Raw genomic sequence first — 23,320 nt, 5'->3', positions numbered from 1 at the left:
TAAAAAAAGGAAGAGGGGGGAAAAAAAGGAGTTTCCCAATGACAACCCCATATCCCAGAAGAAAAGATCCAGTTAAGAATCAGGGGCCTCTAGCAAGGGTCAACAACTGATGTGGGAACAACTGGGTATCTACACGCGAGAGAACAATGTTCGGCCTCTACCTCATACCGTACGCAAAAAGTAACGTAAAATGAATCAAAGGCCGCTGGAGAGCTAAAACAGTAAAAAAAATCTTAGAAGGAAACATAGGTGTAAATCTTCTTGACTGTGGACTACACAGTGGTTTTTCAGGTATGACATGAAAAGCACAAGCAACAAAAACACATATATCTTAGACGTCATCCATATTAACTTTTGTGCTTCAAAGGACATCATGAGACAGTGAAGACAATCCACAGAATGGGAGAAAATTTTTACAGATCATGTATCTGATAAAGGGCCTCCATGCAGAATATACAGAGAACTCATGCAACTCAGTAATTTAAAAAAAAAAAAAAAAAAAAGACAAATGACCCAAACAAATGGGCAAAGGATCTAAATAGACAGTTCTCCAAAGAAGACATACAAGTGGCCAATAAGCACGTGAAAAGAGGCTCAACACCATTAGCCATCAAGGAAATGCAGAGCAAAACCACAAGGAGACACCACTTTGCACCCACCAGAATGCTCTACTCAAAAAGGCAGATACTTAGCAAGCATTGGTGAGGATGGGGAGAAATAGGAGCCCTCGTGCACTGCTGGTGGGAATGAGAAATGGCACGACTGCTTTGGAAAACAGTCTGGCTGTTCCTCAAAAAGTTAGACATAAGAGTTCTATATGACCCAGCAATTCCGCTCCTAGGTATATACCCCCAAGAAATGTATGTAAAAACCTACGCAACTATGTTCACAGCAGCATTATTCATAATAGCCAGAAACAACTCATATATCAATCAACTGGCAAGTGGATAAAAACTGTGGGACATATAACCAAAGAATGAAACATTATTCAGCTCTAAAAAGGCTTGAAGTATGGATACATGTTCAACAAGGATGACCCTAGAAAACATTAGCTAGTTAAAAAAAAAAAAAAGCCAACCACAAAAGGCCACCTTGATTCCATATACGTGATAGGTCCAACATACATACGTAAATCCATACGGAAAGTAGATTCGCAGTTGCATAAGACCAAGGAAACTGGGGGGAGAAAAGAAGGGTGATCACTAAAGGGAACAGGGTTTCTTCTGGGGGTAAGGAAAATCTTCTCAAATTCAATGTGCTGATTCTGTGAATTCACAAAAAACCACTGCGTTACACACTATAAATGGGGACACTGTATGGTCTGTGAATTTTATCTCAATAAAGCTGTTGCCTGCTCCCCCATCCTCCCTCAAAAATGAAAAGGAATCAGGAGGCTGTTTTACTCTGGAGGAACACCATTCCTGCTGTCCCAACATAACCATGACTAGAGAGCCCCTTTCCCATCTGAAGCATCTTATTTATATGATAAATTTCTATCATTGCCCTATCACTCACTACGTTGCCCCCTAGGCTTCAATTTTCTCCTCTGTAAAACAAGGTCTACCCAGTTCCTAACATCTTTGACCCTAACACTATATTCCCCAAAAGCTCCACTTTAGAAAATGTAAAATCCTGCTCGGTTGGTCAAAGGGCTTCCCTGTACTTTGAAGATAAACCTAAGTTAGCAAAGAGTATAGATGACTGGATCCCAGGAAACAGAGGCAAGACAAAGACTAATTCCTGAATTAACCGTACTCAAATTTCCCCATAGTTGAGCCACTAAGAAAGGCGATCCAACCATCTCAATGCAGGCAAAATGCCCTAACACTCCCTCTACACATGAAAAAAGATAAACATTTAAATGGGGGCCCTCAGAGAAGAGACAATGCCCCTGGGAAACTTGGCAAGTTTGGCAATGGTTAACCAAGGTCATCTCTAAGTGGGACCTGGTTAAGTCCACGCACAAGGGCCTGCCATCATGATTGTCAAGGTCATCTGATCACACAATGGGACACTCATTTCCTAGTCTTCCTTTTACCCATGATTGCTGAGGAAATAAAATTACACGAAAGAAGCTCAAGGAAAAAAAAATCATTTTCTCATCCCTTTTATACTTGTGAGGAAGTACGTGAAAATAGTTGTTCTATCCTCTCCCTCCCTTCCCAAGGGCGTAGACCCAGGTCTGTGTGGCGGGTCCTACACATGCTCAGTGGTCTACACGACCAATGCAGAGACAGGAGAGCCCATCTCTGGGCGCTGCAGCAGGTCCTCAGAGACGAGAGTGAAGGTGAAAGGTGAAAGAAGCAGAAGGCACAGAATAAACCCCATTCCCCTCAATCCATCCAAGAACCAGAAAGCTGGATGTTCACCAGGGTCGCTGAGAAGGGAAACCAACATGAAGACAAAATGGAGGCAAAGCACCTACATCCAGTCAGCAGTCCTGGTCACGGAGCCGGTTACCAGCGAAGGGGAAGCTTGGGGGTGAGGCAGGGCTCTCCCTGGAGGCAGGGGAGTGGTCAGAAGGATACAGTGGCACCAAGATACCCAGTGAACTAGCCTCCAACACGGGAGGGAGGGGTTTCAGAGAAGACGCCCCCGCTGTTTGCCTCTAGGACAGCAGGCAAAGACCAAGGAGCCATTCAGAAGCTGGAGGCCAAGAGGGAGGGAGAGAGGAGCCACTGGCTTTCTGCATGCCAGAGACTGCATCCACGGGTTTCTGCTGCTTACTGGTCCGCGGTTTTCATAGACGGGGCCAAGCCCCTCCTCGTCACAGCTTGCCAGGTGAGGCCGCAGCTTACGGTGGTGCGTTTTCTACGTCCAAGGGAGTCCACGGGGCTGGGAGCTGGTTCTGCTTCTGCTCAGAGGCCACATTTCAGGATGATGTGGTAGCCATCGTTGCTCTCGGCTGCAAAGACAGACACCGGGCATTTGACAGGAAGAAAGGCCTGACACCGCGACCTGGGGGAATCAGGGAGGGCATGGTACTGGTGCACCAGGAGAAGCCCTGCCATGGATACTGGCTCCAAATATGATCACCAGGAGCAAAGTGTGCTAACAAAAGCAGGCATTTTAACACATGCCTTCACACGCCTTCTGCCTTACTGAGTTTCTTCCTGGCAAGGGGCCTTTCTACCATAACTCTAGGCCCGAGAACTGAAGGCTCTATATCCAAGGTGGCTACAAACTGTGGTTCTCAGGGTGTTACGGCCCCCAGCTCTCTGAAGGCAGCAGCTGGCTAGATCCAGGGAACAAGGGCAACACAATGGCCCTGTCACATAGGGCTTTCATTCTGATATACTCCATACATTCACCTACCTTAGCCCTAAGGAAGGTCACAGATAGTTTTGCCTTTCTCCTGGCATACGAGTTCCTTCCTCAGGTGAAACCTTCATGTCCCACCCCTGCCCCAGATCCCTGACCCACCAGGCCTGCAGGCTCTGCAGCTGTATTCCACACTTGCTCCTCCTGGAGACCCTCATTGTAAAAAAATTCATATGCATCTTACTTCTACTCAAGCACTGAGTTCATGGAGAACAGGTTGCCTGGCCAGGATTTCCCTTTCGGAATGGATTTTGGAGCCAATCTCCAATCTCCAGGGCAGGGTTTCACAGGACGTTGTGCTCCTTTTTCCCCAGAGGAAGTTCCCAGATAATGTTCTCTCGAGGGACCCACTGTGCAGGGAGGCCCCACTCACCAGTCTGGCTCTTTGCTCACTCTACTACCCAGGGAGGGGGTGGGGGACACAGCCAACATACTTCAACTGAACAAGAGAAAAGGGTGTGTGTGGTGGGGCGGGGCTTTACCTTTTAAGGTACTGAGAATAAAACAAGACTCATCTTGGAAATTCTGCACCATCTGAAAGGCAAAAAGAGAGACCACGTCCCCTCAACAATAAGTTCGTGAATGAAATGAGTATGAAAAGCCTCAGCAACATGGAGCCCCAGCCACCGCAGCAGGCAGAACTGATAGTCACTGTTCTTGCACAAATGCAGGGAAATGGTTCCACTTAACATTCATTAAGGAAACACGAAACAAGATAAATGTACGAAATGATCGTAATCATACGCAACAAAAACTGAACAGAAAGGACAGAAAGGAGCCAGGCAGGGAAGCAAAACGTTAACATTTAATACAGGGCTCCATGTATCTTTGCTTTCGTTCTCCTTTTTCCTACTTACTGGGTCCTCCAATCCCTATAATGGACACATTACAGGAGCATGTATGTCTATAATAGCAACAAATAAAAAACTAAAGTGCTTAAGAAAAAAAAAAAAACCTTCGTAATTAGTAGCCTCTGCGTATCAGAGTCCTATGAGAACCAATATAAACATAGCACCATTCCCTATGTCTACAAAGTGGCAGGAATGGAACGATTTACTCAGCGGCCTCTGCGGTTCTCGTTTTGATTTAACTACCAAGTGACCTTGGACAAGTCAGCCTTTCTCCTTCTGGTCTCCATGCCCCATCTGTAAAATGGGGCTGCTCCTGTGACAAAAGAACAGCACCAGGATATAGAACAATAGGGACTGGCCCCCACTGCTGGTGGGGTGTTGATGTCTGCAACCACTTTACAAAGCTGTCCACAGGACCTGGTACCTTAATCCTCCCGCCCAATGTTCTAGAGAAACCCTTGCACGTGCACACACAAACAACACCTACCAATGTTCACAGCAGCACCGGCTGTTAAGAATGGGAACTGGAGGGGGCACCTGGGGGGCTCAGTTCGAAGAGCACACGACTCTTGATCTTGGGGTTGAGTTAGAGCCCCACGTGGGGTGCGGAGATTACTTACATAAAAACTTAAAAAAAAAAAAAGATAGCTGGAAACAGCCCCATGTCGATCAGCTGCAGAAGCATGAACAAACTGTGACCTCATCACGCCACGCCATGCAGTGGGTCAGGGACCTCCAGCAGCATCTCAGCAAGTGTGAATCTCAAAAACATAAAGCGAAATTAAAGAAGGTCACAGAAAAACATGCTATTGTTCCATCTATATGAAGTTTAAACGTGGGCAAAATTAAACAATATATTGAGGAGGAAACGGGAACAACTAGCATGAAATTGCTCCGGCAGGTGGAGAGGCGGAGTGGAAGAGGCAATCAGCCCAGAGAGCGGCTTCTAACATAATATTGCATTCACCTGAGTATAGGTATTGGGCACTTACTTCTTCCTTAAATGGTAAAAATAAGTTCTATGTACTCCTTGCATACAGATGCCATATGTCACAATATAAATGGAAAGAATATTTAAATACTTAAACATAGCCACAACACACACACTAGCTAACATGCAGCAAAACCCCTTTCCAAATTAAAAAATGCAACCCAGATGTCATTGCCTCCTCTGAATTATTGCCCCCAATCCTGCAAATCCACCCACCTGTCGACCCCTGCCCCTCCCTGTGGGGCCTAATGATGCGTGAAGTACATTTATTCTATGCTGCTGGCCTGCTCCCTCTAGGACTCTTGGCAGCCCAGCCACTTGGGCATGCAAAGCCCTACGCAGAGCCCACACAGGCTTAATCAGTAACTCCCTTGTTTAATTAAGTGCCCTTGCACCTCGGGGGCCGCTCCGCGGCTGGCCGGGCCGCCTCCAGCACTCCGGGCAATTAAGAACCAAAGGTTTCCAATTGATTCAGGGTTAAGAGGCAAGGAGACTTCGGGGAATAAGAATCGCCTACTTAGCTGAGGCAGCACTGTGGTTCTGTTCTCTGCTTCATTTGCTTAACTGCCCACTCGGGAGGGCACAGGGCAAGCTGGGGAAGGGACTTCCTGCAGGGACCCGTGACATGGCAAGGGTTCTGCACATTCTTGGCTTTTGTCTTAGCCGAAGAAATTTATTCCGAGATGCAAAGTGCCGAGTTTTCCTGTGTTGCTCAGGGGTCCTAACCTCCCTGGCTATTCTCAAGAAGTGCTTAGGTCAGGAACACTGGGCTTCATTCTGTCTGTGCAGTGGGGGTAGGGAAACAGCTGCCTGAGATTTAAATGGAATGATATGGAAGGAATTCTGACCTGGGGACAAAACTAGCAAGCGGCAGACGAATGTACAGCTGGGTCTCTGTTGAGTGTTCTAAGAATCCACAGCTACCCCACGCCCAGGCACACGACAGACACCCACACAAAACAGGATCCAGCAGCATCACACACACGCTAGTATGAACTCCTCTAGGAAAGAGGAGGGAAGCGAAATGCCTTTCGAATTTGCCTTCAGCTGTTTTGTATTCCCTAACTTTTACTAACTGTGAATTACTTTTTTTTAAAGATTTTTTTTAATTTTTAAGTAATCTCTGCACACAACATGGGGCTCGAACTCACAACCCCAAGATCAGAGTCTCACGTTCCACCAAGAGGAAGGAACCACCACCCCTCTGCCAACCTCCAGGACCAAACTCCCACGAAATGGGGGATTCCCATTTAAGGGGCTCGGGCAACAGTAATGGTAAGTGGCGAAAGGATTATCACCAACGACAAAATATGAAATATACAGACCATTACAAGCTTTACAGTTCATATATTGTCAAACTTAAAGATCCCTCCATCACTTGCTCCCAAAAGTTACAAGTGCCTATCACTGTCAATTACCATCACCATCCCACCGATGTCTCCCCGTGCCTGACTCTTTCTCATTTTACCCCTACTACAACCTGCTCAGTGGGTTTAATTATCCCCGTTTTATAGATGTGGAAACTGAGGCTCAAAGAGGTTAAGTAAATCTACTCAGGGTCACTCCACTCCTAGCAGCAAGGTGGGGACACGTGTACGATTCCAGAGCCCACATCCTCTCTACTTCCCCAGACACCATTCATGTACCGCTTCCTCTACACAGATGTTCTCAGAGCTCCCACCATGGGCTTGCTGGGGTCTCCTGGGGGCTCAGGGTGCTACCCCTGCTCCCATCAGCCCAGCTCTGTTTCTCCAAAGGCCTCATTTCAGGGGAGGTGGGCTGGCCTAGCTGGCTGCAAGAGTGGGCTCTCCATCTGGACATGAGGGTTCCCACCCTAGTTCCTTACGGGCTGTGCAACCTGGGGCATAGTTTCCTATCTGTGACACAGGGTTTCACCCAGTTCATAGGGAGGCTGGCAGGACTGAATGAGTCACTACATGTGCACTTAGATGCTGGCACTCTTGACTATTATTAGCTAGCAAGAGGAGGGATCCGGGATAGAGCAAGCTTAAAACAAGGCATCAGGAATGCCTAAATGTAGCTGCAAACCCTCGCTGGCCAGCAGTGGGACCAGATTGCTCTGTGCCCTCTGCCAGCGGCCGCTCGTGCCCCACACAGGTCTGTGCAGCCAAGGATAGACCCAGGAAGGCCATGGCACTTTCGCCAGTCAGAAGAGGGCTCTGTGCTCCCATGTGGCCTGCATCCTCTCCATCACCTGGCCCTCAGTCCATTCCACCACCCTGGGACCTGCCGCCCACCCTCCTCCTGACTTCTTACAGCCCTGACTGTAAGCATACCCGGGGGCAGGGCTGTAGCCTATGCCATGGTTCCTGCACGGCGCCCAGCCAAGGACGAGGTACGGAGTGGATACTAGGTAGCTATTCAGAGCCTCAGAACTCTCCTCCCCCGCACTCTGGGGGCAGCCGAGAGCATGTGGCATGCAGATGAAACCCGTTTGCCATCCTTGGGCAGAAGTCATCCCCGAAGCCCGGAAGGGGCGTTTCTGGCGCAGGTCCCCCATGCCTCCCTACAGCCCCAAGCCCCGGGCCATGAGAGGGGTGGGGGCAGCGCTCACCTCGTTGCTCACCACCACGTGGATGCCCGTGGGGCCCTGCCGGTAGACTCGCTGGATATGCTGGGGGGAGATGCTGTACAGGTTGGCGATCTTCTCAACCAGCTCCAAGGTGGTCAGCTCCTCCAAGAAGATGGCATGGTACACTGGAGGGCGAGGGACAGGGCCTTCTATAGAACACACCCCTGAGTTCTAAGGAGCCTGTCTACCCCCTAAGCCCAACCCCCACCCTGCCATCAGTCACTCAGTTGCAGGGATGCTCGAGCTCAGATTCATTCCATGGAATCTGGGCTGTAACAGGCACAAAGCCACTGCAGAGCCCAGTGGCAGGGGAAGGCAGCCGGACTACGGCTCTCACTCCTGTTCCAGGCTCTCTCAAGGGGATCTTACGTAAAATGGAGAATTCCTTACAACCACCCCACACCCAGTGACACCCTTGGCGGGGCGGAGGCTGGGGAGAATGGCTGGCAGAACTCTCTATTTCTAACAAGCTTCTAGTGATTCTGATGTGTGGCCAGATGCATACACCCTTGCAGGAGAGAGGAGAACTCCTGCATCCCCTTTCCTTTCTTTCCATGGCTTAGAGGGGTCACTGGACGGCTCCAGGGGCCAAAGAGCGGGATTTAAGGATAACTGCTTTTTTTTAATTGTATTTAAAATCAATTAATTAACATATAGTGTATTATTAATCAGAGGTAGAGGTCAGTGATTCGTCAGTCCTATGTACTAGCCAGTGCTCATTACATCACGTGCCCTCCTTAATGTCCATCACTCAGTTACCACATCTCCCCACCCCCTCCCCTCCAGCGACCCTCAGTGTGTTTCCTATGATTAAGAGTCTCTTGTGGTTTGTTTCCCTCTCTGATTTTGTCTTGCTTTATTTTTCCCTCCCTTTTTTATGCTCCTCTGTTTCTTAAATTCCACATGAGTGAAATCATACAATAACTGTCCTTCTCTGATTGAATTATTTCACTTAACGTAATACCCTCTAGTTCCATCCACGTCACTGCAAATACCAAGATTTCATTTTTTTGATGGCTGAGTAATATTCCTGTGTGTGTATGTGTGTAACCAGATCTCCTTTATCCATCCATTCATCTGGCAACAGACATCTGGGCTCTCTCCATACTTCGGCTGTTGTGGACATCGCTGCTATAAACACCAGGGTGCGGGTGCCCCTTCAGATCTGTAGTTTTGTATGCTTTGGGTAAATACCTAGTAGGGCAATTGCTGGGTCATAGGGTAGCGCTATTTTAACTTTCTGAGGAACCTCCATACTGTTTTCCATCGTGGCTGCACCAGCCTGCATCCCCACCAACAGTGTAGGAGGGTTCCCCTTCCTCCGCAAGGGATAACTAACTGACATCCCAAGGGTCTCATCCTTGCCCCCCTCCACAGCACAAATACCACTCCGCTCCAGCACTGTGACCACAGACGGACTAGGGGCACTGGGCATCACCAGCTGGCTGGCTGGAAGAGAACACTGACCAGAAGGCTGGAGATGCTTCCTTACAGGAAACCCAACCAGCCGGGTAGGAGGGAGCTCTGTGGGTGCCCTGGGGCAGACGACTCAACACTTGGGGGCCTCAAGTTCCTCAAAGGCAAAGCATTAAGGCAAAGGCAAACTAAAGGTTCCCAAACTCCTACCTCAACTGAGGAACCCTTGGTTTCAGAAAGTCTGATCAAAGGCCCTGTATTTCAAAAGCACGCATGCATGCACGTGCAAACACACACACACACACACACACACACTGGCTCCCTTTGAGAGGGGGTGGCAGAGGCCATGGCGTCCCAGGATTTCAGACAGGCTGACCAGCCATCAGATTCTGTGCAGAGCATGCGGCCACCGCCCCTCCAGTGTGAATACCAGGCAAGAACGCCACCGCTCTTCTCTAGCACTCTTTTCTAACAGATGCTAACGTACTCCTATTGCTTTTCAACGTTTCGGAGCCCCTTCCGCTATTCTCTGAGTTCACTCCCCAACAAATGAGGCCGGCCAGAGAGACCTAGACAGCTTACTTGTAACCTGCCACCTGCGGTCACCAGCCTTCCCTGCCCCAGGCGAGTGTGGGTGCGGCCAGGAGTGCTTGGGGTGGCTGAAGGGTCTGTGGGACACTCCTCTGAACGCGTCCCGAGCCACCTCTCCTCCAGGGCCGTGGCAGTAGCAGTTGGGGGAAACACGAGTTCTAGAGTAGGCAATCCCAGGCTCAAATCCCAACTCAGCCACCCTAGAAGCAAGCCCTGGAACAATCTCCGCACGTCCCGGGGCCCCAGGGTGTATGTGGGGGCAGCAGCACTGGGCAGGTGCCGTGCACGAGGCTGCCCTTTCCACACGTGCAGGAAACCCCAAGCCTCCAGATCTGTCCCTCAAAGGCTAACAGCTGAGAAGCAGGGGGAGGACCTAGCCATTCTCCAGAAATGTACAGGGGCCAGACGGAGGGCTCAGAAGCCAACTCCCAGGGTTCGAATGTTTGGGTTCTGGCTCTGCCACATGCAACACTGTCATCTGGGGGCAGTGACCCACCCTGTGCCTCAGTGTCCCCCCGCCAGGGAACATACCAACAGTGCATACAAGGAGAAGCGAGTAAGTGAGCACACAGGAAGCCCTTTGGACAGGGACTCCGTGAGCTTTCTTACCCCTCTGGAGGGACCTGCGGAGGCACACACGGTGCTCCCTCGCTCTCTGCAGACATCACAGAAGAGCACGCACTCCGCGGCTTGAGACCGGCCGCTGGCCAGACCCTCAGCACTCCCAGACACTCAGAAGCAAGGTGCTTCGCTTTACACGCCTTGTCTCGCCACAACCTCCCACCTCTGGGGGTAGCATCGCTATCTGTGTTCTATACGGAATTCTGCAGGAGTGGACACACAGGCCCTGCTACCCTGCCCAAGGCCACACGACCAATACATGGCACGGCCAGCACTGGTGTCCATGCTCAGCTGACCTCGAAGCTTCTGTCCCAACTGCCTCCAAACTGCCAACCCAAGAGAGTCACATGCCCCTGAGGTGCCCCAAGCTCCTGCAGCTGTGCTCCTTAGCCCTCGTGCAGCCTCCAAACAAAATAGGAAAGACTCGTCCAGCTGGAGGGCACACCACAGGAGGAAGGGTTCCGGGAATCTGGCCATCGAGTGTCACTTGTCACCAGCCTGCGAGCCAGAAGGCCTAACTCCCAATTCTCCCATGAGTGGCTAAGGAAGTGGCTGTGGGGCGACACAACCCCCTCTCTGGGCCTGCTCCCCAAGGAGCAAATGAGAAGCTGGACCGGATGTTCTGGAACAGGGCTTCCACCTTGAACATTTCAATCCCAGGAGGAAGTTCTAACAAAAACTCATCCTGCACGAAAGCAGAGTGAGGTGATCAGTGGACACGTTCTCAGCAAGAGGACTCATGTTGCTGCTGCTGTGTCTTCCTGGGACCTGACCACCCGGCCCTGGGTTGGCGGGGCGGGGGAGGGCTCCCCACAACTCACCACACAGACTGCTGTCCCCACCACCATCCCGCTTCTGCTGCAGTGGCGCTCGGTTCTGCTCCAGCTCCTGACAGACGTAAATGGTCATCTTTGGCCTCACATTCCTGGCAGGAGGAGGGGAAGTAAACAGCAGGCATTGAGGGGGAGAGCATTCCAGAATGTTCCAAACACAGGGTGGAACTAGCAGAGGAAAGGATTCAGGAGAAGAAAGGAGGCTGTGGGGATGCAGGCGGCCTTTGGCTGGGTCTCTACAGCCTCAGGCAGACTTGTCTAGAGGCAGAGGGAGGGCTGACCCCTCCAGGTCCTCCAAGTTGCTCCTTCAGTGCTCTGCCCAGAACACGCATCTCAAGACACAAGGTGTTTTTCAGGGCAGTAACAAGAGCAAACACTTTCTCTGGCTTACCCTGCCCCAGGCACCATTTCCAAAACTCCAAATGTCTACCTCCTTTCATTGATAACACACCTAGGGGACTGGAACCATGGCCTTCATTTTACAGAGGAGGAAACAGAGGCTCACAGGGCTTAGGGCTTTCGTCTACTGTAGAACTCGTAAGAGCCCGGTCTGAGATGCACACCCAGGCTCTCGCCCTCACTCTAAAACTGTGCTGTCCGTGCGTGAAAGGGGAAGGAGATTTAAAACTTGCTTGGTCAGTCGCATCAGCCTGAGACCAAGCGCCCCACAGCCAACATGTGGCCGGGGCTGCTGGACATTTCCACCATGGCAGGAAGCTCCCTCAGACCCAGCCCTGCCCTCCAGTCTGCGCAAAGAACTGAGAACTGCCGCACAGTCCCACCCCTCCCTCTGGGAGGAGGCAGCTGGAGGCCCAGGACCGTGCAAGCAGCTGGGCACCCAAGGGTGAGGCTGAGGCGCTGAGATCCAGAAGGCCAAGGCTCCTGCCAAACCAAGAAGCAGAAGGGGCCTCCAGGGGCTCAGCCCTGCCTGCCCCCCCATGGCCTCCTCCTGCACCTGCCCCAGGAGGAGCCCTGTCCCCACCAGCTGGCCTACATGGCAGCATCCAAGCAGCTGAGATGGGGCTTCCTGCCATACCCTGCGTCCAGCTGGAAACAGACACCCACCGGCCTTTGATGGCATTGAAGAGCCGGATCCCATCTGCAGGGCCACAGATCTGGACCAAATCGTCTCGAGACATCTTCAGCAAGTCAGCACCTAGGCAGGGAGATGGGGCCGCCCGTTAGTGGGACACACAGAAAAGTCCATCCTCGGGCACCTGCAGATGTCGCACCATGGGCAGGGGACAGGGAAGAGTCAGCCTCATCCTCAGGGGCACTGGACGTTCCACGGAGAGAGAAACAACAAAAAGCTACACATCAGGAAATCACAGACCAAGAGATGAGTGGTGTCCTCAAAGCTCAGCGGAACAGACGGGCACTGACAGAAGCCAACCGGCCCTCACCAGCTGTGCCTGCCTGTCCCTCCCTCTGTACCATTTGCCGGCACACAGCACAAGTGCACGTAACCCAGCACAGGACGCTGACAACACACGCACTTGTCTAAACGCAGACGTGCGCGCACAGCTCCCTGCCTGCGGCCACTGTGAGTGCAGCTGTGCTCCCAGCACACAGTACGAGAGGTGGAACGTTCCCACCTTCCCCCCTCACCCCCTTCGCCCTGTGCCAGCCACTCCCCCTCCTCCTGACCCCTCCGGCACTTAAGTTTTACTTGCTTCTTTGACATTTATGTCAGTGGAATGGAATAGGATGCACTTTCCCATGTCCGGCTCCCTCTCTCCAAGCTCTAAGGACTTGTTCATGCCCATTATTAGTATTACTCACTGCGCGAACACAGCACAATCACGTGTCCATTCTCTGCCGACGGGCACAGGGTTGCTCCCAGCCGGGAGCGATTACGAATAAAGGTCTATGAACATCCTTACCCATGGATGTGGATGCAGTCCCTTCCTCAAAGCCCAACGAGACCCCTGGAGCCTTGTGCCCATATGGACTCTCCTGGGGACAAGTACACTACCAATCAGCCTTCTGCTGAAAACAAGCCAGCAGCCACATGGCCACAAGTGACAATATCCAACCCCCCTTTCCTGCCACAGTTCAGAGTTTCAGGCATAATTCTGTAGGCACAATGGCTCCCTCTACATAAGTAAAAGCCAAAAATCCCTCCACTGTTCACAAAGCCTCTCGGTCCCTCTCTGACTTCACGTCCTTTCCCAGTCCACTTGGCCCCACTCACCTGAGTGTCCGGCTCTGTGGCCACACCAGGCAGGCCGGCCCCCCTCCTCACAGCCTTTGCACTTTCTCCCTGCTTGGACATTTCACTGTCCCCATACCCACTTGACTCACTTCCTTCCCTGGGCCCAGCCCCTGCTCAAGGGCACCGTCTCAGGAAGGCCTCTGCTGAGCAACCCCCCTCCCTGAAAATGGCAGCATCCCTCCCCGCTCCTCCCTGACCCAAGCCAGGTCCCCCCCACCGAGCCTGCTTTACTCCTGGTCACCGTGGATTGACTCAACTCGGTGGCAGGGTTCACTGCTCCGTTTACCCTTATGCCCCACGGCCCTGGCTCTGGGTCTGTCTGCCAGCCCCACTGGTGAGGGCCTGAAGGAAGCAGCAGCTTCCCCTTCTCCCCTGTGGCTTCGCCACCACCTCCCAGGTCATGGCTCCAGGGACAGCACAAGTGATGGTCAGGACTGTGGTAGGAAAAGTGCCAGGAAGGCCTACTGAGTGTGCCCCAGCTCGCCTGGTGCAGGGGACCCTTCCCGGGCGGACCAGGGCCCACCTCAGGGGACCCAGATGGTCCTCCCTGCAAGCCACACTCAACTGGAAACTCCCAGGGGCAGGGCTTCCTATTTTAGCACTTGGTCCAGGATCAGCAAAAGTGAGCAAGTGACCCACACCACACTGGGTCCCCGGGATCAAGCCATGACGCTGCGGGGACTGTGGGCCAAGTCCAGGAAGGCAACTGGCTTTGTGAAGTACTTCTAATGGGTTTTAAAAACAACACAGAGATGCTCACCCGAGAAGCTGGCGAACAGCCTGCAGAACTGTGAGAACCTGTTTCGGTGGAGCCACTGCTGGGCGTCCTGGATGGAGGCTGATGGAAGCAGGTGCTGCAGGCAGAGAGAGAGGAGGGGTCCTTGACATGACCACGCCAGGTCTGCCAGGGACACGCAGCCAGAGAGCCCGGCTGCAGACACTTACATCATTGCCCAGGGGCAGGGTCTCCACCGGGTGCGTCGGAGAGCTGTTCCTGCAAAGGAAGAGAACAGGCCATCAGGTGCGGGGATCCCTTCAGGGACGTGGGGATGGTCCCCTCTCCCAGCCTGGCACTCTCCCCTCCCCATGCTCATGGAATGGCAGTCGTTGTAAATGCAGCAGGGCCTCAGGAATTTCCCAGGTCACAGACACGTCAGCGGGACCGCCTGCACAACCCTCAAAAATCCCTGACCAACCCCTCAGGGTGGACGTGACGTTCCGACTGGCAACACAGCCTGGCCAATGGTCACCCCTCCACCCTGAGCTTGGGGTTTGTTTGCATCCCATTCCCTCCCACACAGAGGTCCCCCCCCAGCCTTGGCCCCAGGGCAGGGCAGGCTGCCCGAGGAGCACCAGATGCCACTCCCGGACAGCGGCAGCCAAGCCCCTCTCTGCGGAGACAGGAGAGGGCTGCGGGCTCCCGGGAAAGGTATCCTGCCCTGAACAGGCAGGCCGCAGCGTGGCATCCATCCACAAGGAGAACATTCTCATGGCTGGGGGCCCACCGCCCTCCCTCCGGGGCTCACTCCTGGGGAAGGCACAGACCTGAACACCTGGATTTTTTTAAATTAAGAGAAGGATACTTTTTTTTTTTTTAATTCGACAGAGATAGAGACAGCCAGCGAGAGAGGGAACACAAGCAGGGGGAGTGGGAGAGGAAGAAAGCAGGCTCATAGCGGAGGAGCCTGATGTGGGGCTCGATCCCACAACGCCGGGATCACGCCCTGAGCCGAAGGCAGACGCTTAACCGCTGTGCCACCCAGGCACCCCAGAAGGATACATTTTTAAATGACTCTCCCAGACAGACAGTGGAGAAGGCACAAGGTGGATGGATGTGGGTGTCTCACTCTACGTTTAATATGACAACCTGGTAAGCGCTCCTTTGCGTGCACCTTACCACGGTAACAATAAAGAAAAGGCCCTCGCTGGGATGACCCTCAGACCGGTCATCAGTGGCAAGAGCTGCCCTTTGTCCAGCGTCTGTGAGGTGCCAGGCACCTTACACAGTCCCCCCGACCCTGCATGAATCCTCACTCCTTTGGTAGCGGAGAAGGTGAGGCTGAGGGAGGTTAAGAACTCACCCCAGAGGGAGGGGTTTAACACCTGCTCCATCTCACTCTGAACACGACACCTTGGCTACATGCCCTCCCCCCCTTCTCAGGGAGGCCCCTCCTGACCTTGTTGACATCAAGTTCATGGACACTCTCACTCTCTCATTAGGAAAGTTCTCTGTACGCCATCACGGACTTTGAGGAGCCCACAGGTTCCACACCTACCTCCTGAACCTGCCTGGTGTCTCCCTGCTCCCCACTGCCCCCCAGGAACAGGACCAGGCTGTGCACAGCCATCACACTGGAGCCGTGAGCCTTCCCTGTGCCACGCAGCCTGGGACAGGTGGGACGAATGCCCGCCAGCCCCTGCATGTCTGTCACCTTAAGAGTCAGTGTGGCCTGTGCATCTGCAGAGCCAGGTGACCAGGAGTGAGGCCACTCCCGCGTTACCAGCCCTGAAACCCAGGGCAGGGAACATCCTGAGCTGACCCACGCTGCCTGGAGAACGCACACGGGGGCCGCAGAAAGAACCAGGACGGCCCCTCGTAGCCGCTAGAGCTGCCCGGACAGCTGCCTCCTGTCTGTCTATAAGGCCATTCTGCCCTGGAGGGCACCCGCAGGCCAACCTGCTTGCCCACCTGCTTCTACAGGGGGGAGGGTGGGTGGGTGGGTTCCGGGCTGCTGCCCCCGCAGACAGCGTTTACAGAAGCGTCTCCGAGCACAGAAAGCTGTGCTGATATTAAAAGTGCCACCCGAAGCCCACACTGATCCCCAAGAGGGAAGACACGGAGAGGAAGATCAAGAAAGGAGCCTACACCCATCATCACTCAATCCAAAGGGAAAGACGGTGGGCGTACCCTTCGCCAAGGCCGAAGCTGTTTGGAGAGCCATTGTAGCTTGGAGACGGGGCGCTGTTCACCTGGTAGGCCATGTCGGGCCACGGGGAGCACTGTGGAAAGAGCACAAGGCGGCAGTGACTCGAGGGCTGTGACAGTCAGGAGGAACTCGGGCTACAGAGGTGCTGACCTGGCTCCTCTCCCTCCCAAACCAGCATCCAGCAAGGCTGGCGCAGGAAACTACGGGCCCCCGTGAGGTAGTGAAGTGTGGGTTTACTGGGGCCACGCCCAAGAAATCGAGCACCGCAGAGAAGGGGCCTACAACTCAGTCATTCCCAGAGAGAGCAAAGCAAGCACGCATCTCTGTGAGCTTCCTAGCAGTCGAACCAACGAGGGAAAGAAACATCATCGGTCACCTGGGTCCACAGGAAAAGAGAGCTAACAACACAGTAGCCCAGAGGCAGGTTTTCCCGGTACAGACAAATGTGTCCATGCATGAAAGAAGGAATACATGACACGGGTAACTTCCAACAAAAATCATCAATTAAGTTCAGTACTGGGGTGCCAGGGTGGCTCAGTCAGTGAAGCGTCCAGACTCTTGGTTTGGGCTCAGGTCGTGATCTCAGGGTCATTGAGATAGAGCCCCACGTCAGGCTCCACGCTCAGCAGGGAGTCTGCTTGTCCCTCTCCCTCTGCTCCTCCCCCTCCTCTCTCCCCCTAAAATAAATGAATGAATAAAAATCTAAAAAAAAAAAAAAAATCCAGAACTAAAACCTGAAAATTTGAAAACAGAATCAGAGGCACCTGGGTGGCTCAGTCGTTACGTGTTTGCCTTCGGCTCAGGTCATGATCCCAGCGTTCTGGGATCGAGCCCCACATCGGGCTCCCTGTTCAGCAGGAACTGCTTCTCCCTCTCCCACTCCCCCTGCTTATGTTCCCTCTCTCACTGCCTCTCTGTCAAATAAATAAATAAACCGTTACAAAAAAAAAAATGAAAACAGAATCGGCCAGTAGGCCCTGGAGAGTGGGAGGCATGGGAGCACCTCCAGGAGCAAGCCAGCCCCCCGACATTCTATGCGTGCCCGTTACATGTCAGATGTCCTGCTAGGAACTAAGGGAGACACAGAAGATGCGAGAGAGACGTGACCCTTGACCCCAAGGCACTTCTTGTGCAAAAGCCAAAAAAGAACATACGTGAGAATCACCCAAAGAAAGCAAAGACATACAGGTTTTGCCTGTTGGGGAAGCCAGCGGACAAAGTATTCATTTCTTCCCTTCCCTGGGATGACACCTCTTTGGAGAGGGCCAACTTGAAGCATTCCTGAAGATTTACTATCCCCCACCGAACCACAGGTTGGTAAATATTTAACTCTCTTGCGCATGTGGGCTGGAATTTCGTGGTGCTAAATCCGGGGAGTTGAGGAGGAAAAGTTGACAACCTGTCACCTGGCAAGGTCATGGGCCAGGTGGGTGTTTTGACCAACCACACCATGCTCTGACAACGGCTTGGATGGATGTGGTCTAAGCACCCCCAGCCCGAAGTCAGAGGACAGTCAGGAGCAGAGAGCCTGAGGCTCAGGCTGGAAGGGAAAGGTGTCTGGAGGCAGAGGGCGGTGGGAGGATGGAGGGCACCCTGGGGGACACCCACGGAGGGGACTAGGGTCTGGGGAGAACTAACTGGTCTGAGCTCTGATTCATGAATGCAGGGCCTAGCACTGCTTTGCTGCTGAGAGTAAGCCAGGCTCTTCCTGCACCAGGACTGTCTGGCCACTGAAATCCTAAGCACGATACAATGCCAGTACACATCTGTCTCAGCCGCAAAACTGCTTCTGTGCTCTATCTTGTTGCAAACAGCCTTCTGCATACGGCTTATTACACGTTCTCTTGCACTCTCGCTCTCTCTCTCTCTCTCTCTCACACACACACACACACACACACACATCCTCATCAGGCAGGACTGGCCACCGTTCTCTTAGCTGCTCTGTGCCCAGGCCTCACCCTTAACACAGCCTTAACCCCACCACAGCCAGTGCTGGGCCTTGTGCATCTGTGGAAGGCCTTCTGAGCAAGTCACATTATTCAATGAACAAATGCCCACGAGCTGGACCGACTGTAGAACACAGTGGGGAATAGTTGTTTAAAAAAAAAAAAAAAACAGCAAAGGGGTGCTTGGGTGGCTCAGTCCATTAAGCGTCTGCCTTTGGCTCAGGGCGTGATCCCAGGGTCCCGGGATAGAGCCCCGTATCAGGCTCCTCCGTTGGGAGCCTGCCTCTTCCTCTCCCACTCCCCCTGCTTGTGTTCCCTCTCTCGCTGGCGCTCTGTCAAATAAATAAATCTTTAAAAAAAAAATAAAAAAAGAAAAAAAAACCAGCAGAGGGGCGCCTGGGTGGCTCAGCCGGTTAAGCGTCTGCCTTTTGCCTTCAGCTCAGGTCATGGTTCCAGGGTCCTAGGATCGAGCCCCACATCAGGCTCCCTGCTCAGAGGGGAGACTGCCTCTCCCTCTGCTGCTCCCCCTGCTTGTGTGCTATCTCAAGTAACAAAAAAGAAAAAGAAAAAAAAAAAGAAAACCAGAGCCCAGGAAGAGGGGGCACCAGCGGAGGCCAGCGGTAGCAGTACACTGGACACAAGGATGGCGGGAGCAGGGCGCTGTCAGGGTCTGGGTTGGGGAAACACATTCTAGTATCCAACCACACAACAGAGCAGCAGCTCTGAGAACGGAAGCTGCAGAGGTTCCCAGCGTATGCACAACTTCCCATGCCCACGGTCACTCACTGCACCCGGTCTGAAACGGCAAGAGCCCAGAAAGCACCAAACGTCCACCAACAGGCCATCTATCTGCACAACAGATAAAGAACGAGCAAGCTCTTTATGAACAGATGGGGAACAGACTCAAGCTAGGCTAGTAAATAAAGCAAGCAAGTTGCAGGACAGCATGTCCATGTACACTGCTGGTGTAGAAACAGCGGGCGTGGATGAACGGGCTTCAGTGGCACACAAAGCTGGGCCACATACGTGAGCACCCAGAGACGCCAGCTGCCCTGGGGAGAGAAAGCTCGAGGCTAGGACAGTTTGGAGAGAGGTATTTTCTGACGTATATACACTCTCTTCTTCTACCTTTTGGATTTTGGACCTTTACCTATGAAAACAATAAGCACCTGATTCTGGAAAGTGCAAACAGCAGCACGGAGCTGGAAGTTACTTCGGAAACACCATCCCGGCCCCCGGGGCCTTATTGCATGAACACAACTCTGGACCCAGGAACCTGCCACAATGTCATGGGCACTTTCAAAAGAGGCATTCACCCACGGTGGGCATACTTCCCAAGAATCTAAACCAACAGCATGCCATCATCCTGCTCCTGGCAGAAGGCCCAGGGAGCCACAGCCCAGCAGCAGGCCAGCTCACCTCCGTGAGAATGGTGGTCTCGTAGGACGGCTGGTACTTCTCCTTCTCCTGGGCAGTTCTTTTCTCCATCTTTTCCCGGTCGGTCTTCTGTTTCCGGTCAGCTCCCTTTGGCTACAAGTACAGAGCACAGGGGTCCAATTAGTCCAAAGTGGGCAGAGGCAGCTGTCAAAGAAGGACCCAGGGCTCAGCGACAGTCCCAAGGTCTGCTCCCCACCTCTCCCCAGGGCCCAGGAATCCAGGCAGGATCTCTGGACAGGACAGCACCTCTCTCACCTCCTGGGCATCAAGCACACGGGCCTCCTACTGGAGCCCTTCCCCTTCCTCACCCGAGGGAACTCACAGCCTGCTATGGGGTCCTGCCACTCAGCTGCTCAAGTGGAAAAGCTTGGAAATAATCTCTACCAGGCCACTGGCCCATGGACAAAACCCTTGGGAGCCACGGCAAATCACAATGCGTTCCTTGGGTTAGCAGTGGAGGACAAAGAAGTGGAAGACGTCAGGGCTGCTGGTGGGAGTTCGGTTTGCACCCATGCGCTGGGAAATCCTGGATGCATCGTGAAGGCCTCCCGACCCCCCAACCCCCAGGACCAGCGTGCAGCTCCCTGCTCGCATGCCCCACACAGGGTAGCCCCTCCATCCTCACAGAGCCTGTCCTGGGAGCCCAGCAAATGTGGTCAAATTACAGAGGCACTACTACTTCTGTCACTTACAGGTAAGGAAACTGAGGCTCAAGTTGGTCAAGAACAGACAGGAACCTGCTCTGGCTGGTCGGGGTCTTTGACAAAAACAAAATCCCAAAGCAGAACCATGTGTTGACCAGGTAAAGAATCCAGGTAAAGAATCCAAGAGAGTATGTCCAGATATATACCGCCACCAGGCTGGCCACAGCAGCCCTGCTTCTGGGACGCCCCGGACACCCTGTGACTATCGCCTTCTGTGAGATCACAGCCTGCTTGCTGGCTTCAGACATTAAGACCCCGAGCAGCACCCGAGCCCAGAACTGACCGGTCTTCACTGCAGACGCAGTGGACCATGCAGGCCGCACAGTCAGTGAAAACAACCCGTCCTCAAGCGCAATGCCACCTTCGGGGACTTTCATCCCAGAATGCACCTTCCTCAGGCCACACAGCGTTTCGTTTCCAGCTCGAGGGCATTTTAGGAAACAGCCTCGGGGTGAGGTGATACCCACAGTAGACAGAGGTGGGTTTGCAGGGGGTCCTCTGGGGACAGGGATGACAGATTTGGTGTGCAAAGAGCCAGGCCTGCAGCACCTATACCCCCATCACCTGCCTCCCAGCTCTCATCCCTACCAGGAGGCTCTTGCTCCCTGTCCAGAAGCCACGGGGGGTGGGGGGAGCCTGCGTGTGGGGACATGGCAGTCAGAGAGGGGTCCTACCTGTCCTGTCAGAGGCCCTGACATCCCCCAGAGCCCCAGGGCTTGGCTCCAACAAGGAGGCTTCCTGGTGACGGGGGTGACTGGGGGTGTTAGAATGACAGCCAAGGTGGTGAGACTCTGCCTGGTGCCTGCACGCACCTGCTTGAGTGCTTCTTAAGGGGCTGGGTGCATGGGATAGCCACCACCTCCCCAGGCCTTCTGAGAAGCCGGTTTCAGGTTACAGGGGCCCTGACACCCCTGCAGGAGATGCCAAGGCCTTCCTTGGTCACTCAGACAAGGCAGCTTCTGGATCAATTCCTCAATGACAGCTGGTGTATGGTCCAGGAGCCTGGGTGGCAGAGCCCTCCCCACTGAGCTTCCGCCTCAAGGTGTAGAAAGGAGAGCTGGTGGGGGCCATGGGAAGGCCTGGGCCCTCCAGGTGGGAGGAAGGCACTGTCCATCTCTCCTGCTGCCCAGTACGGCCTCTGAGCCCCAGGAATTCCTGGATGCCACTGGACGTGAGGACAAGGACAGCTAGCAGGACCATGGGTGTGGGCTGTATATGACGAGGACAGAGGTGTGACTGGGGACAGGCAAAGACATCCAGCGGCACAGCCGTGGGGCTGTCCACGGGAAGTTAGCACCACAAGATCCCAGCGCGGGCAGTAAGAGTAAGACCAGAGGCTGTGGCGCCCACTGCACCGGCGGACGGGCTCAGCGGAGGAGTGCTCCCCAAAGACAGCCGCGTCCTAATCCCCAGAACCCCCGAGGCTGTCACCTTGCACAGCTGCAGGGGGAATGAGGATTGCAGGCAGTGGGAGATGGGAACCGGAAGACGACCCGGCAGCATCCCAGGGGGTACAACGTGATCACAGGGCCCGTGAACATGGGTGAGGGAGCGGGGAGAGGAGGCTGGAGCGGTGTGCCCCAAGAGCCCGGCGCTTTTGCTAGCTCTGAAGACAGGGTGACGGGCCACAGGCCGAGGAATGCAGAGGCCTCTAGACGCTGGCAAAGGGAAGGAGCGGGAGCCCCCGGAAAGGAATGCAGCCCTCCTCACGCCCTGACTTTAGCGCAGTGAGACCCCATCAGACTTCCAACCTCCAGCCCTGAGAGGTGCGTGTGGCCTGAAGCCACTGAACCTGTAGGCATTTGCATACGGCAACAAGGGGCAACAACTATGGTGGGCTTGACTTCACGGAGCCATCATCCCGGAGCAGGTGTCTGAAGGGTGCTACCGCTCTGGCTCGAAAGACCATCTCACGCCCCCACCACAACCAGTCCCTTCCCACCTGGGGTGGCATGACTCCTGAGCCAGGGCCCGCCCCTGCCTCACCCCTGCTTCACCCCTGTGGATGCCACAGGCCACATAGGACCCCGAGCTGCGTCACCGGCCACCCCAGCCAGTTTTAGGAAGTATTGGTCCAGACAGAGGAGATGAAAAGTAGTTAACAGGCAACTGCAGGGGGTGGGCCAGAAAGGAAAAGAGAGGAGATACCTCCAAACATGTTTCCTTCTCCAGCAGGAGGCCACCGCGGAGGGAGATAGGGCCTTGGGCCTTCCAAAACAACATCTGGGGCCACCGCTCCTGCACGGGGTTCTCCTGACCTGATTTTTAAGGAGAATCTAATGGGCAACTACAGAACCCAAGGCCAACTGCAAAGCGCTTGCAAAGAAAACAAAAACCTAGAACCATGCAAATCCAGACAGCCTTACAAAGCAGCGTTGGTCACAGCCTCTGTGATGCCGGACGACGGAAGGCACCCCCCTCCAACAGGAGCCCACAGCCGGCAGGCCCGTCACCCCAGGACGTGCGGCTCATGCTCCTGGGGATCCAGGTAGAAGCCCCAGACTGACCGGACGCCGAGCTCCCTGCTGGCCCTCCAGCAGGAATCCCAAGGGTCAGTGTGCTGCTGTCACTGCCCAGCAGAGGCGGGGACCCCTCGGGCACGGCGGCCACAGGTGGAGCGCGGCCAGGATGTCCTACCTTGAACACCTTGATCTGGCAGCTGGCCGAGTGCAAGTGCTCTGTGTACTCCCCATTCTCGTTCTGCTTAAATGTATCAATCTGCACTCGGAAAGGCACTCCCTTCTCGCCCCCGTGCTTCCTGGGAGTGAACTCTGTGCTGATACAGTGCACCTGCAAGGGGAAATGTGGGCCAGTAACAAGCAGAAGGGTGAGGCCAGGCCCTGCACTCCTCAAGGGCCCCTTGCCAAATGAGGT

General features: G+C 53.8%; 1 protein-coding gene across 1 annotated transcript in view; it reads right to left on the bottom strand.

Annotated features, from left to right (window-relative positions):
* Window positions 1-541: 541 nt before the first annotated feature.
* Window positions 542-23,320, bottom strand: part of TFCP2L1 (transcription factor CP2 like 1) — a 58,539-nt gene continuing 35,760 nt past the window's right edge. Inside the window, exons 6-15 of the mRNA XM_034654394.1 lie at window positions 23,084-23,236; window positions 19,725-19,835; window positions 16,341-16,432; window positions 14,378-14,426; window positions 14,193-14,286; window positions 12,283-12,373; window positions 11,206-11,309; window positions 7,739-7,881; window positions 3,804-3,855; window positions 542-2,905 (exon numbers count right to left, since the gene is read on the bottom strand). Coding sequence (XP_034510285.1) covers window positions 2,859-2,905; window positions 3,804-3,855; window positions 7,739-7,881; window positions 11,206-11,309; window positions 12,283-12,373; window positions 14,193-14,286; window positions 14,378-14,426; window positions 16,341-16,432; window positions 19,725-19,835; window positions 23,084-23,236 — 936 coding nt within the window. The 3' untranslated portion in view covers window positions 542-2,858. The remainder of the gene's footprint in view (window positions 2,906-3,803; window positions 3,856-7,738; window positions 7,882-11,205; window positions 11,310-12,282; window positions 12,374-14,192; window positions 14,287-14,377; window positions 14,427-16,340; window positions 16,433-19,724; window positions 19,836-23,083; window positions 23,237-23,320) is intronic.

Source organism: Ailuropoda melanoleuca, chromosome 2 (genome assembly GCF_002007445.2).
Source record: "Ailuropoda melanoleuca isolate Jingjing chromosome 2, ASM200744v2, whole genome shotgun sequence".
NCBI classification, from domain to species: domain Eukaryota; kingdom Metazoa; phylum Chordata; class Mammalia; order Carnivora; family Ursidae; genus Ailuropoda; species Ailuropoda melanoleuca.
This window is presented reverse-complemented; position numbering and strand designations above follow the sequence as displayed.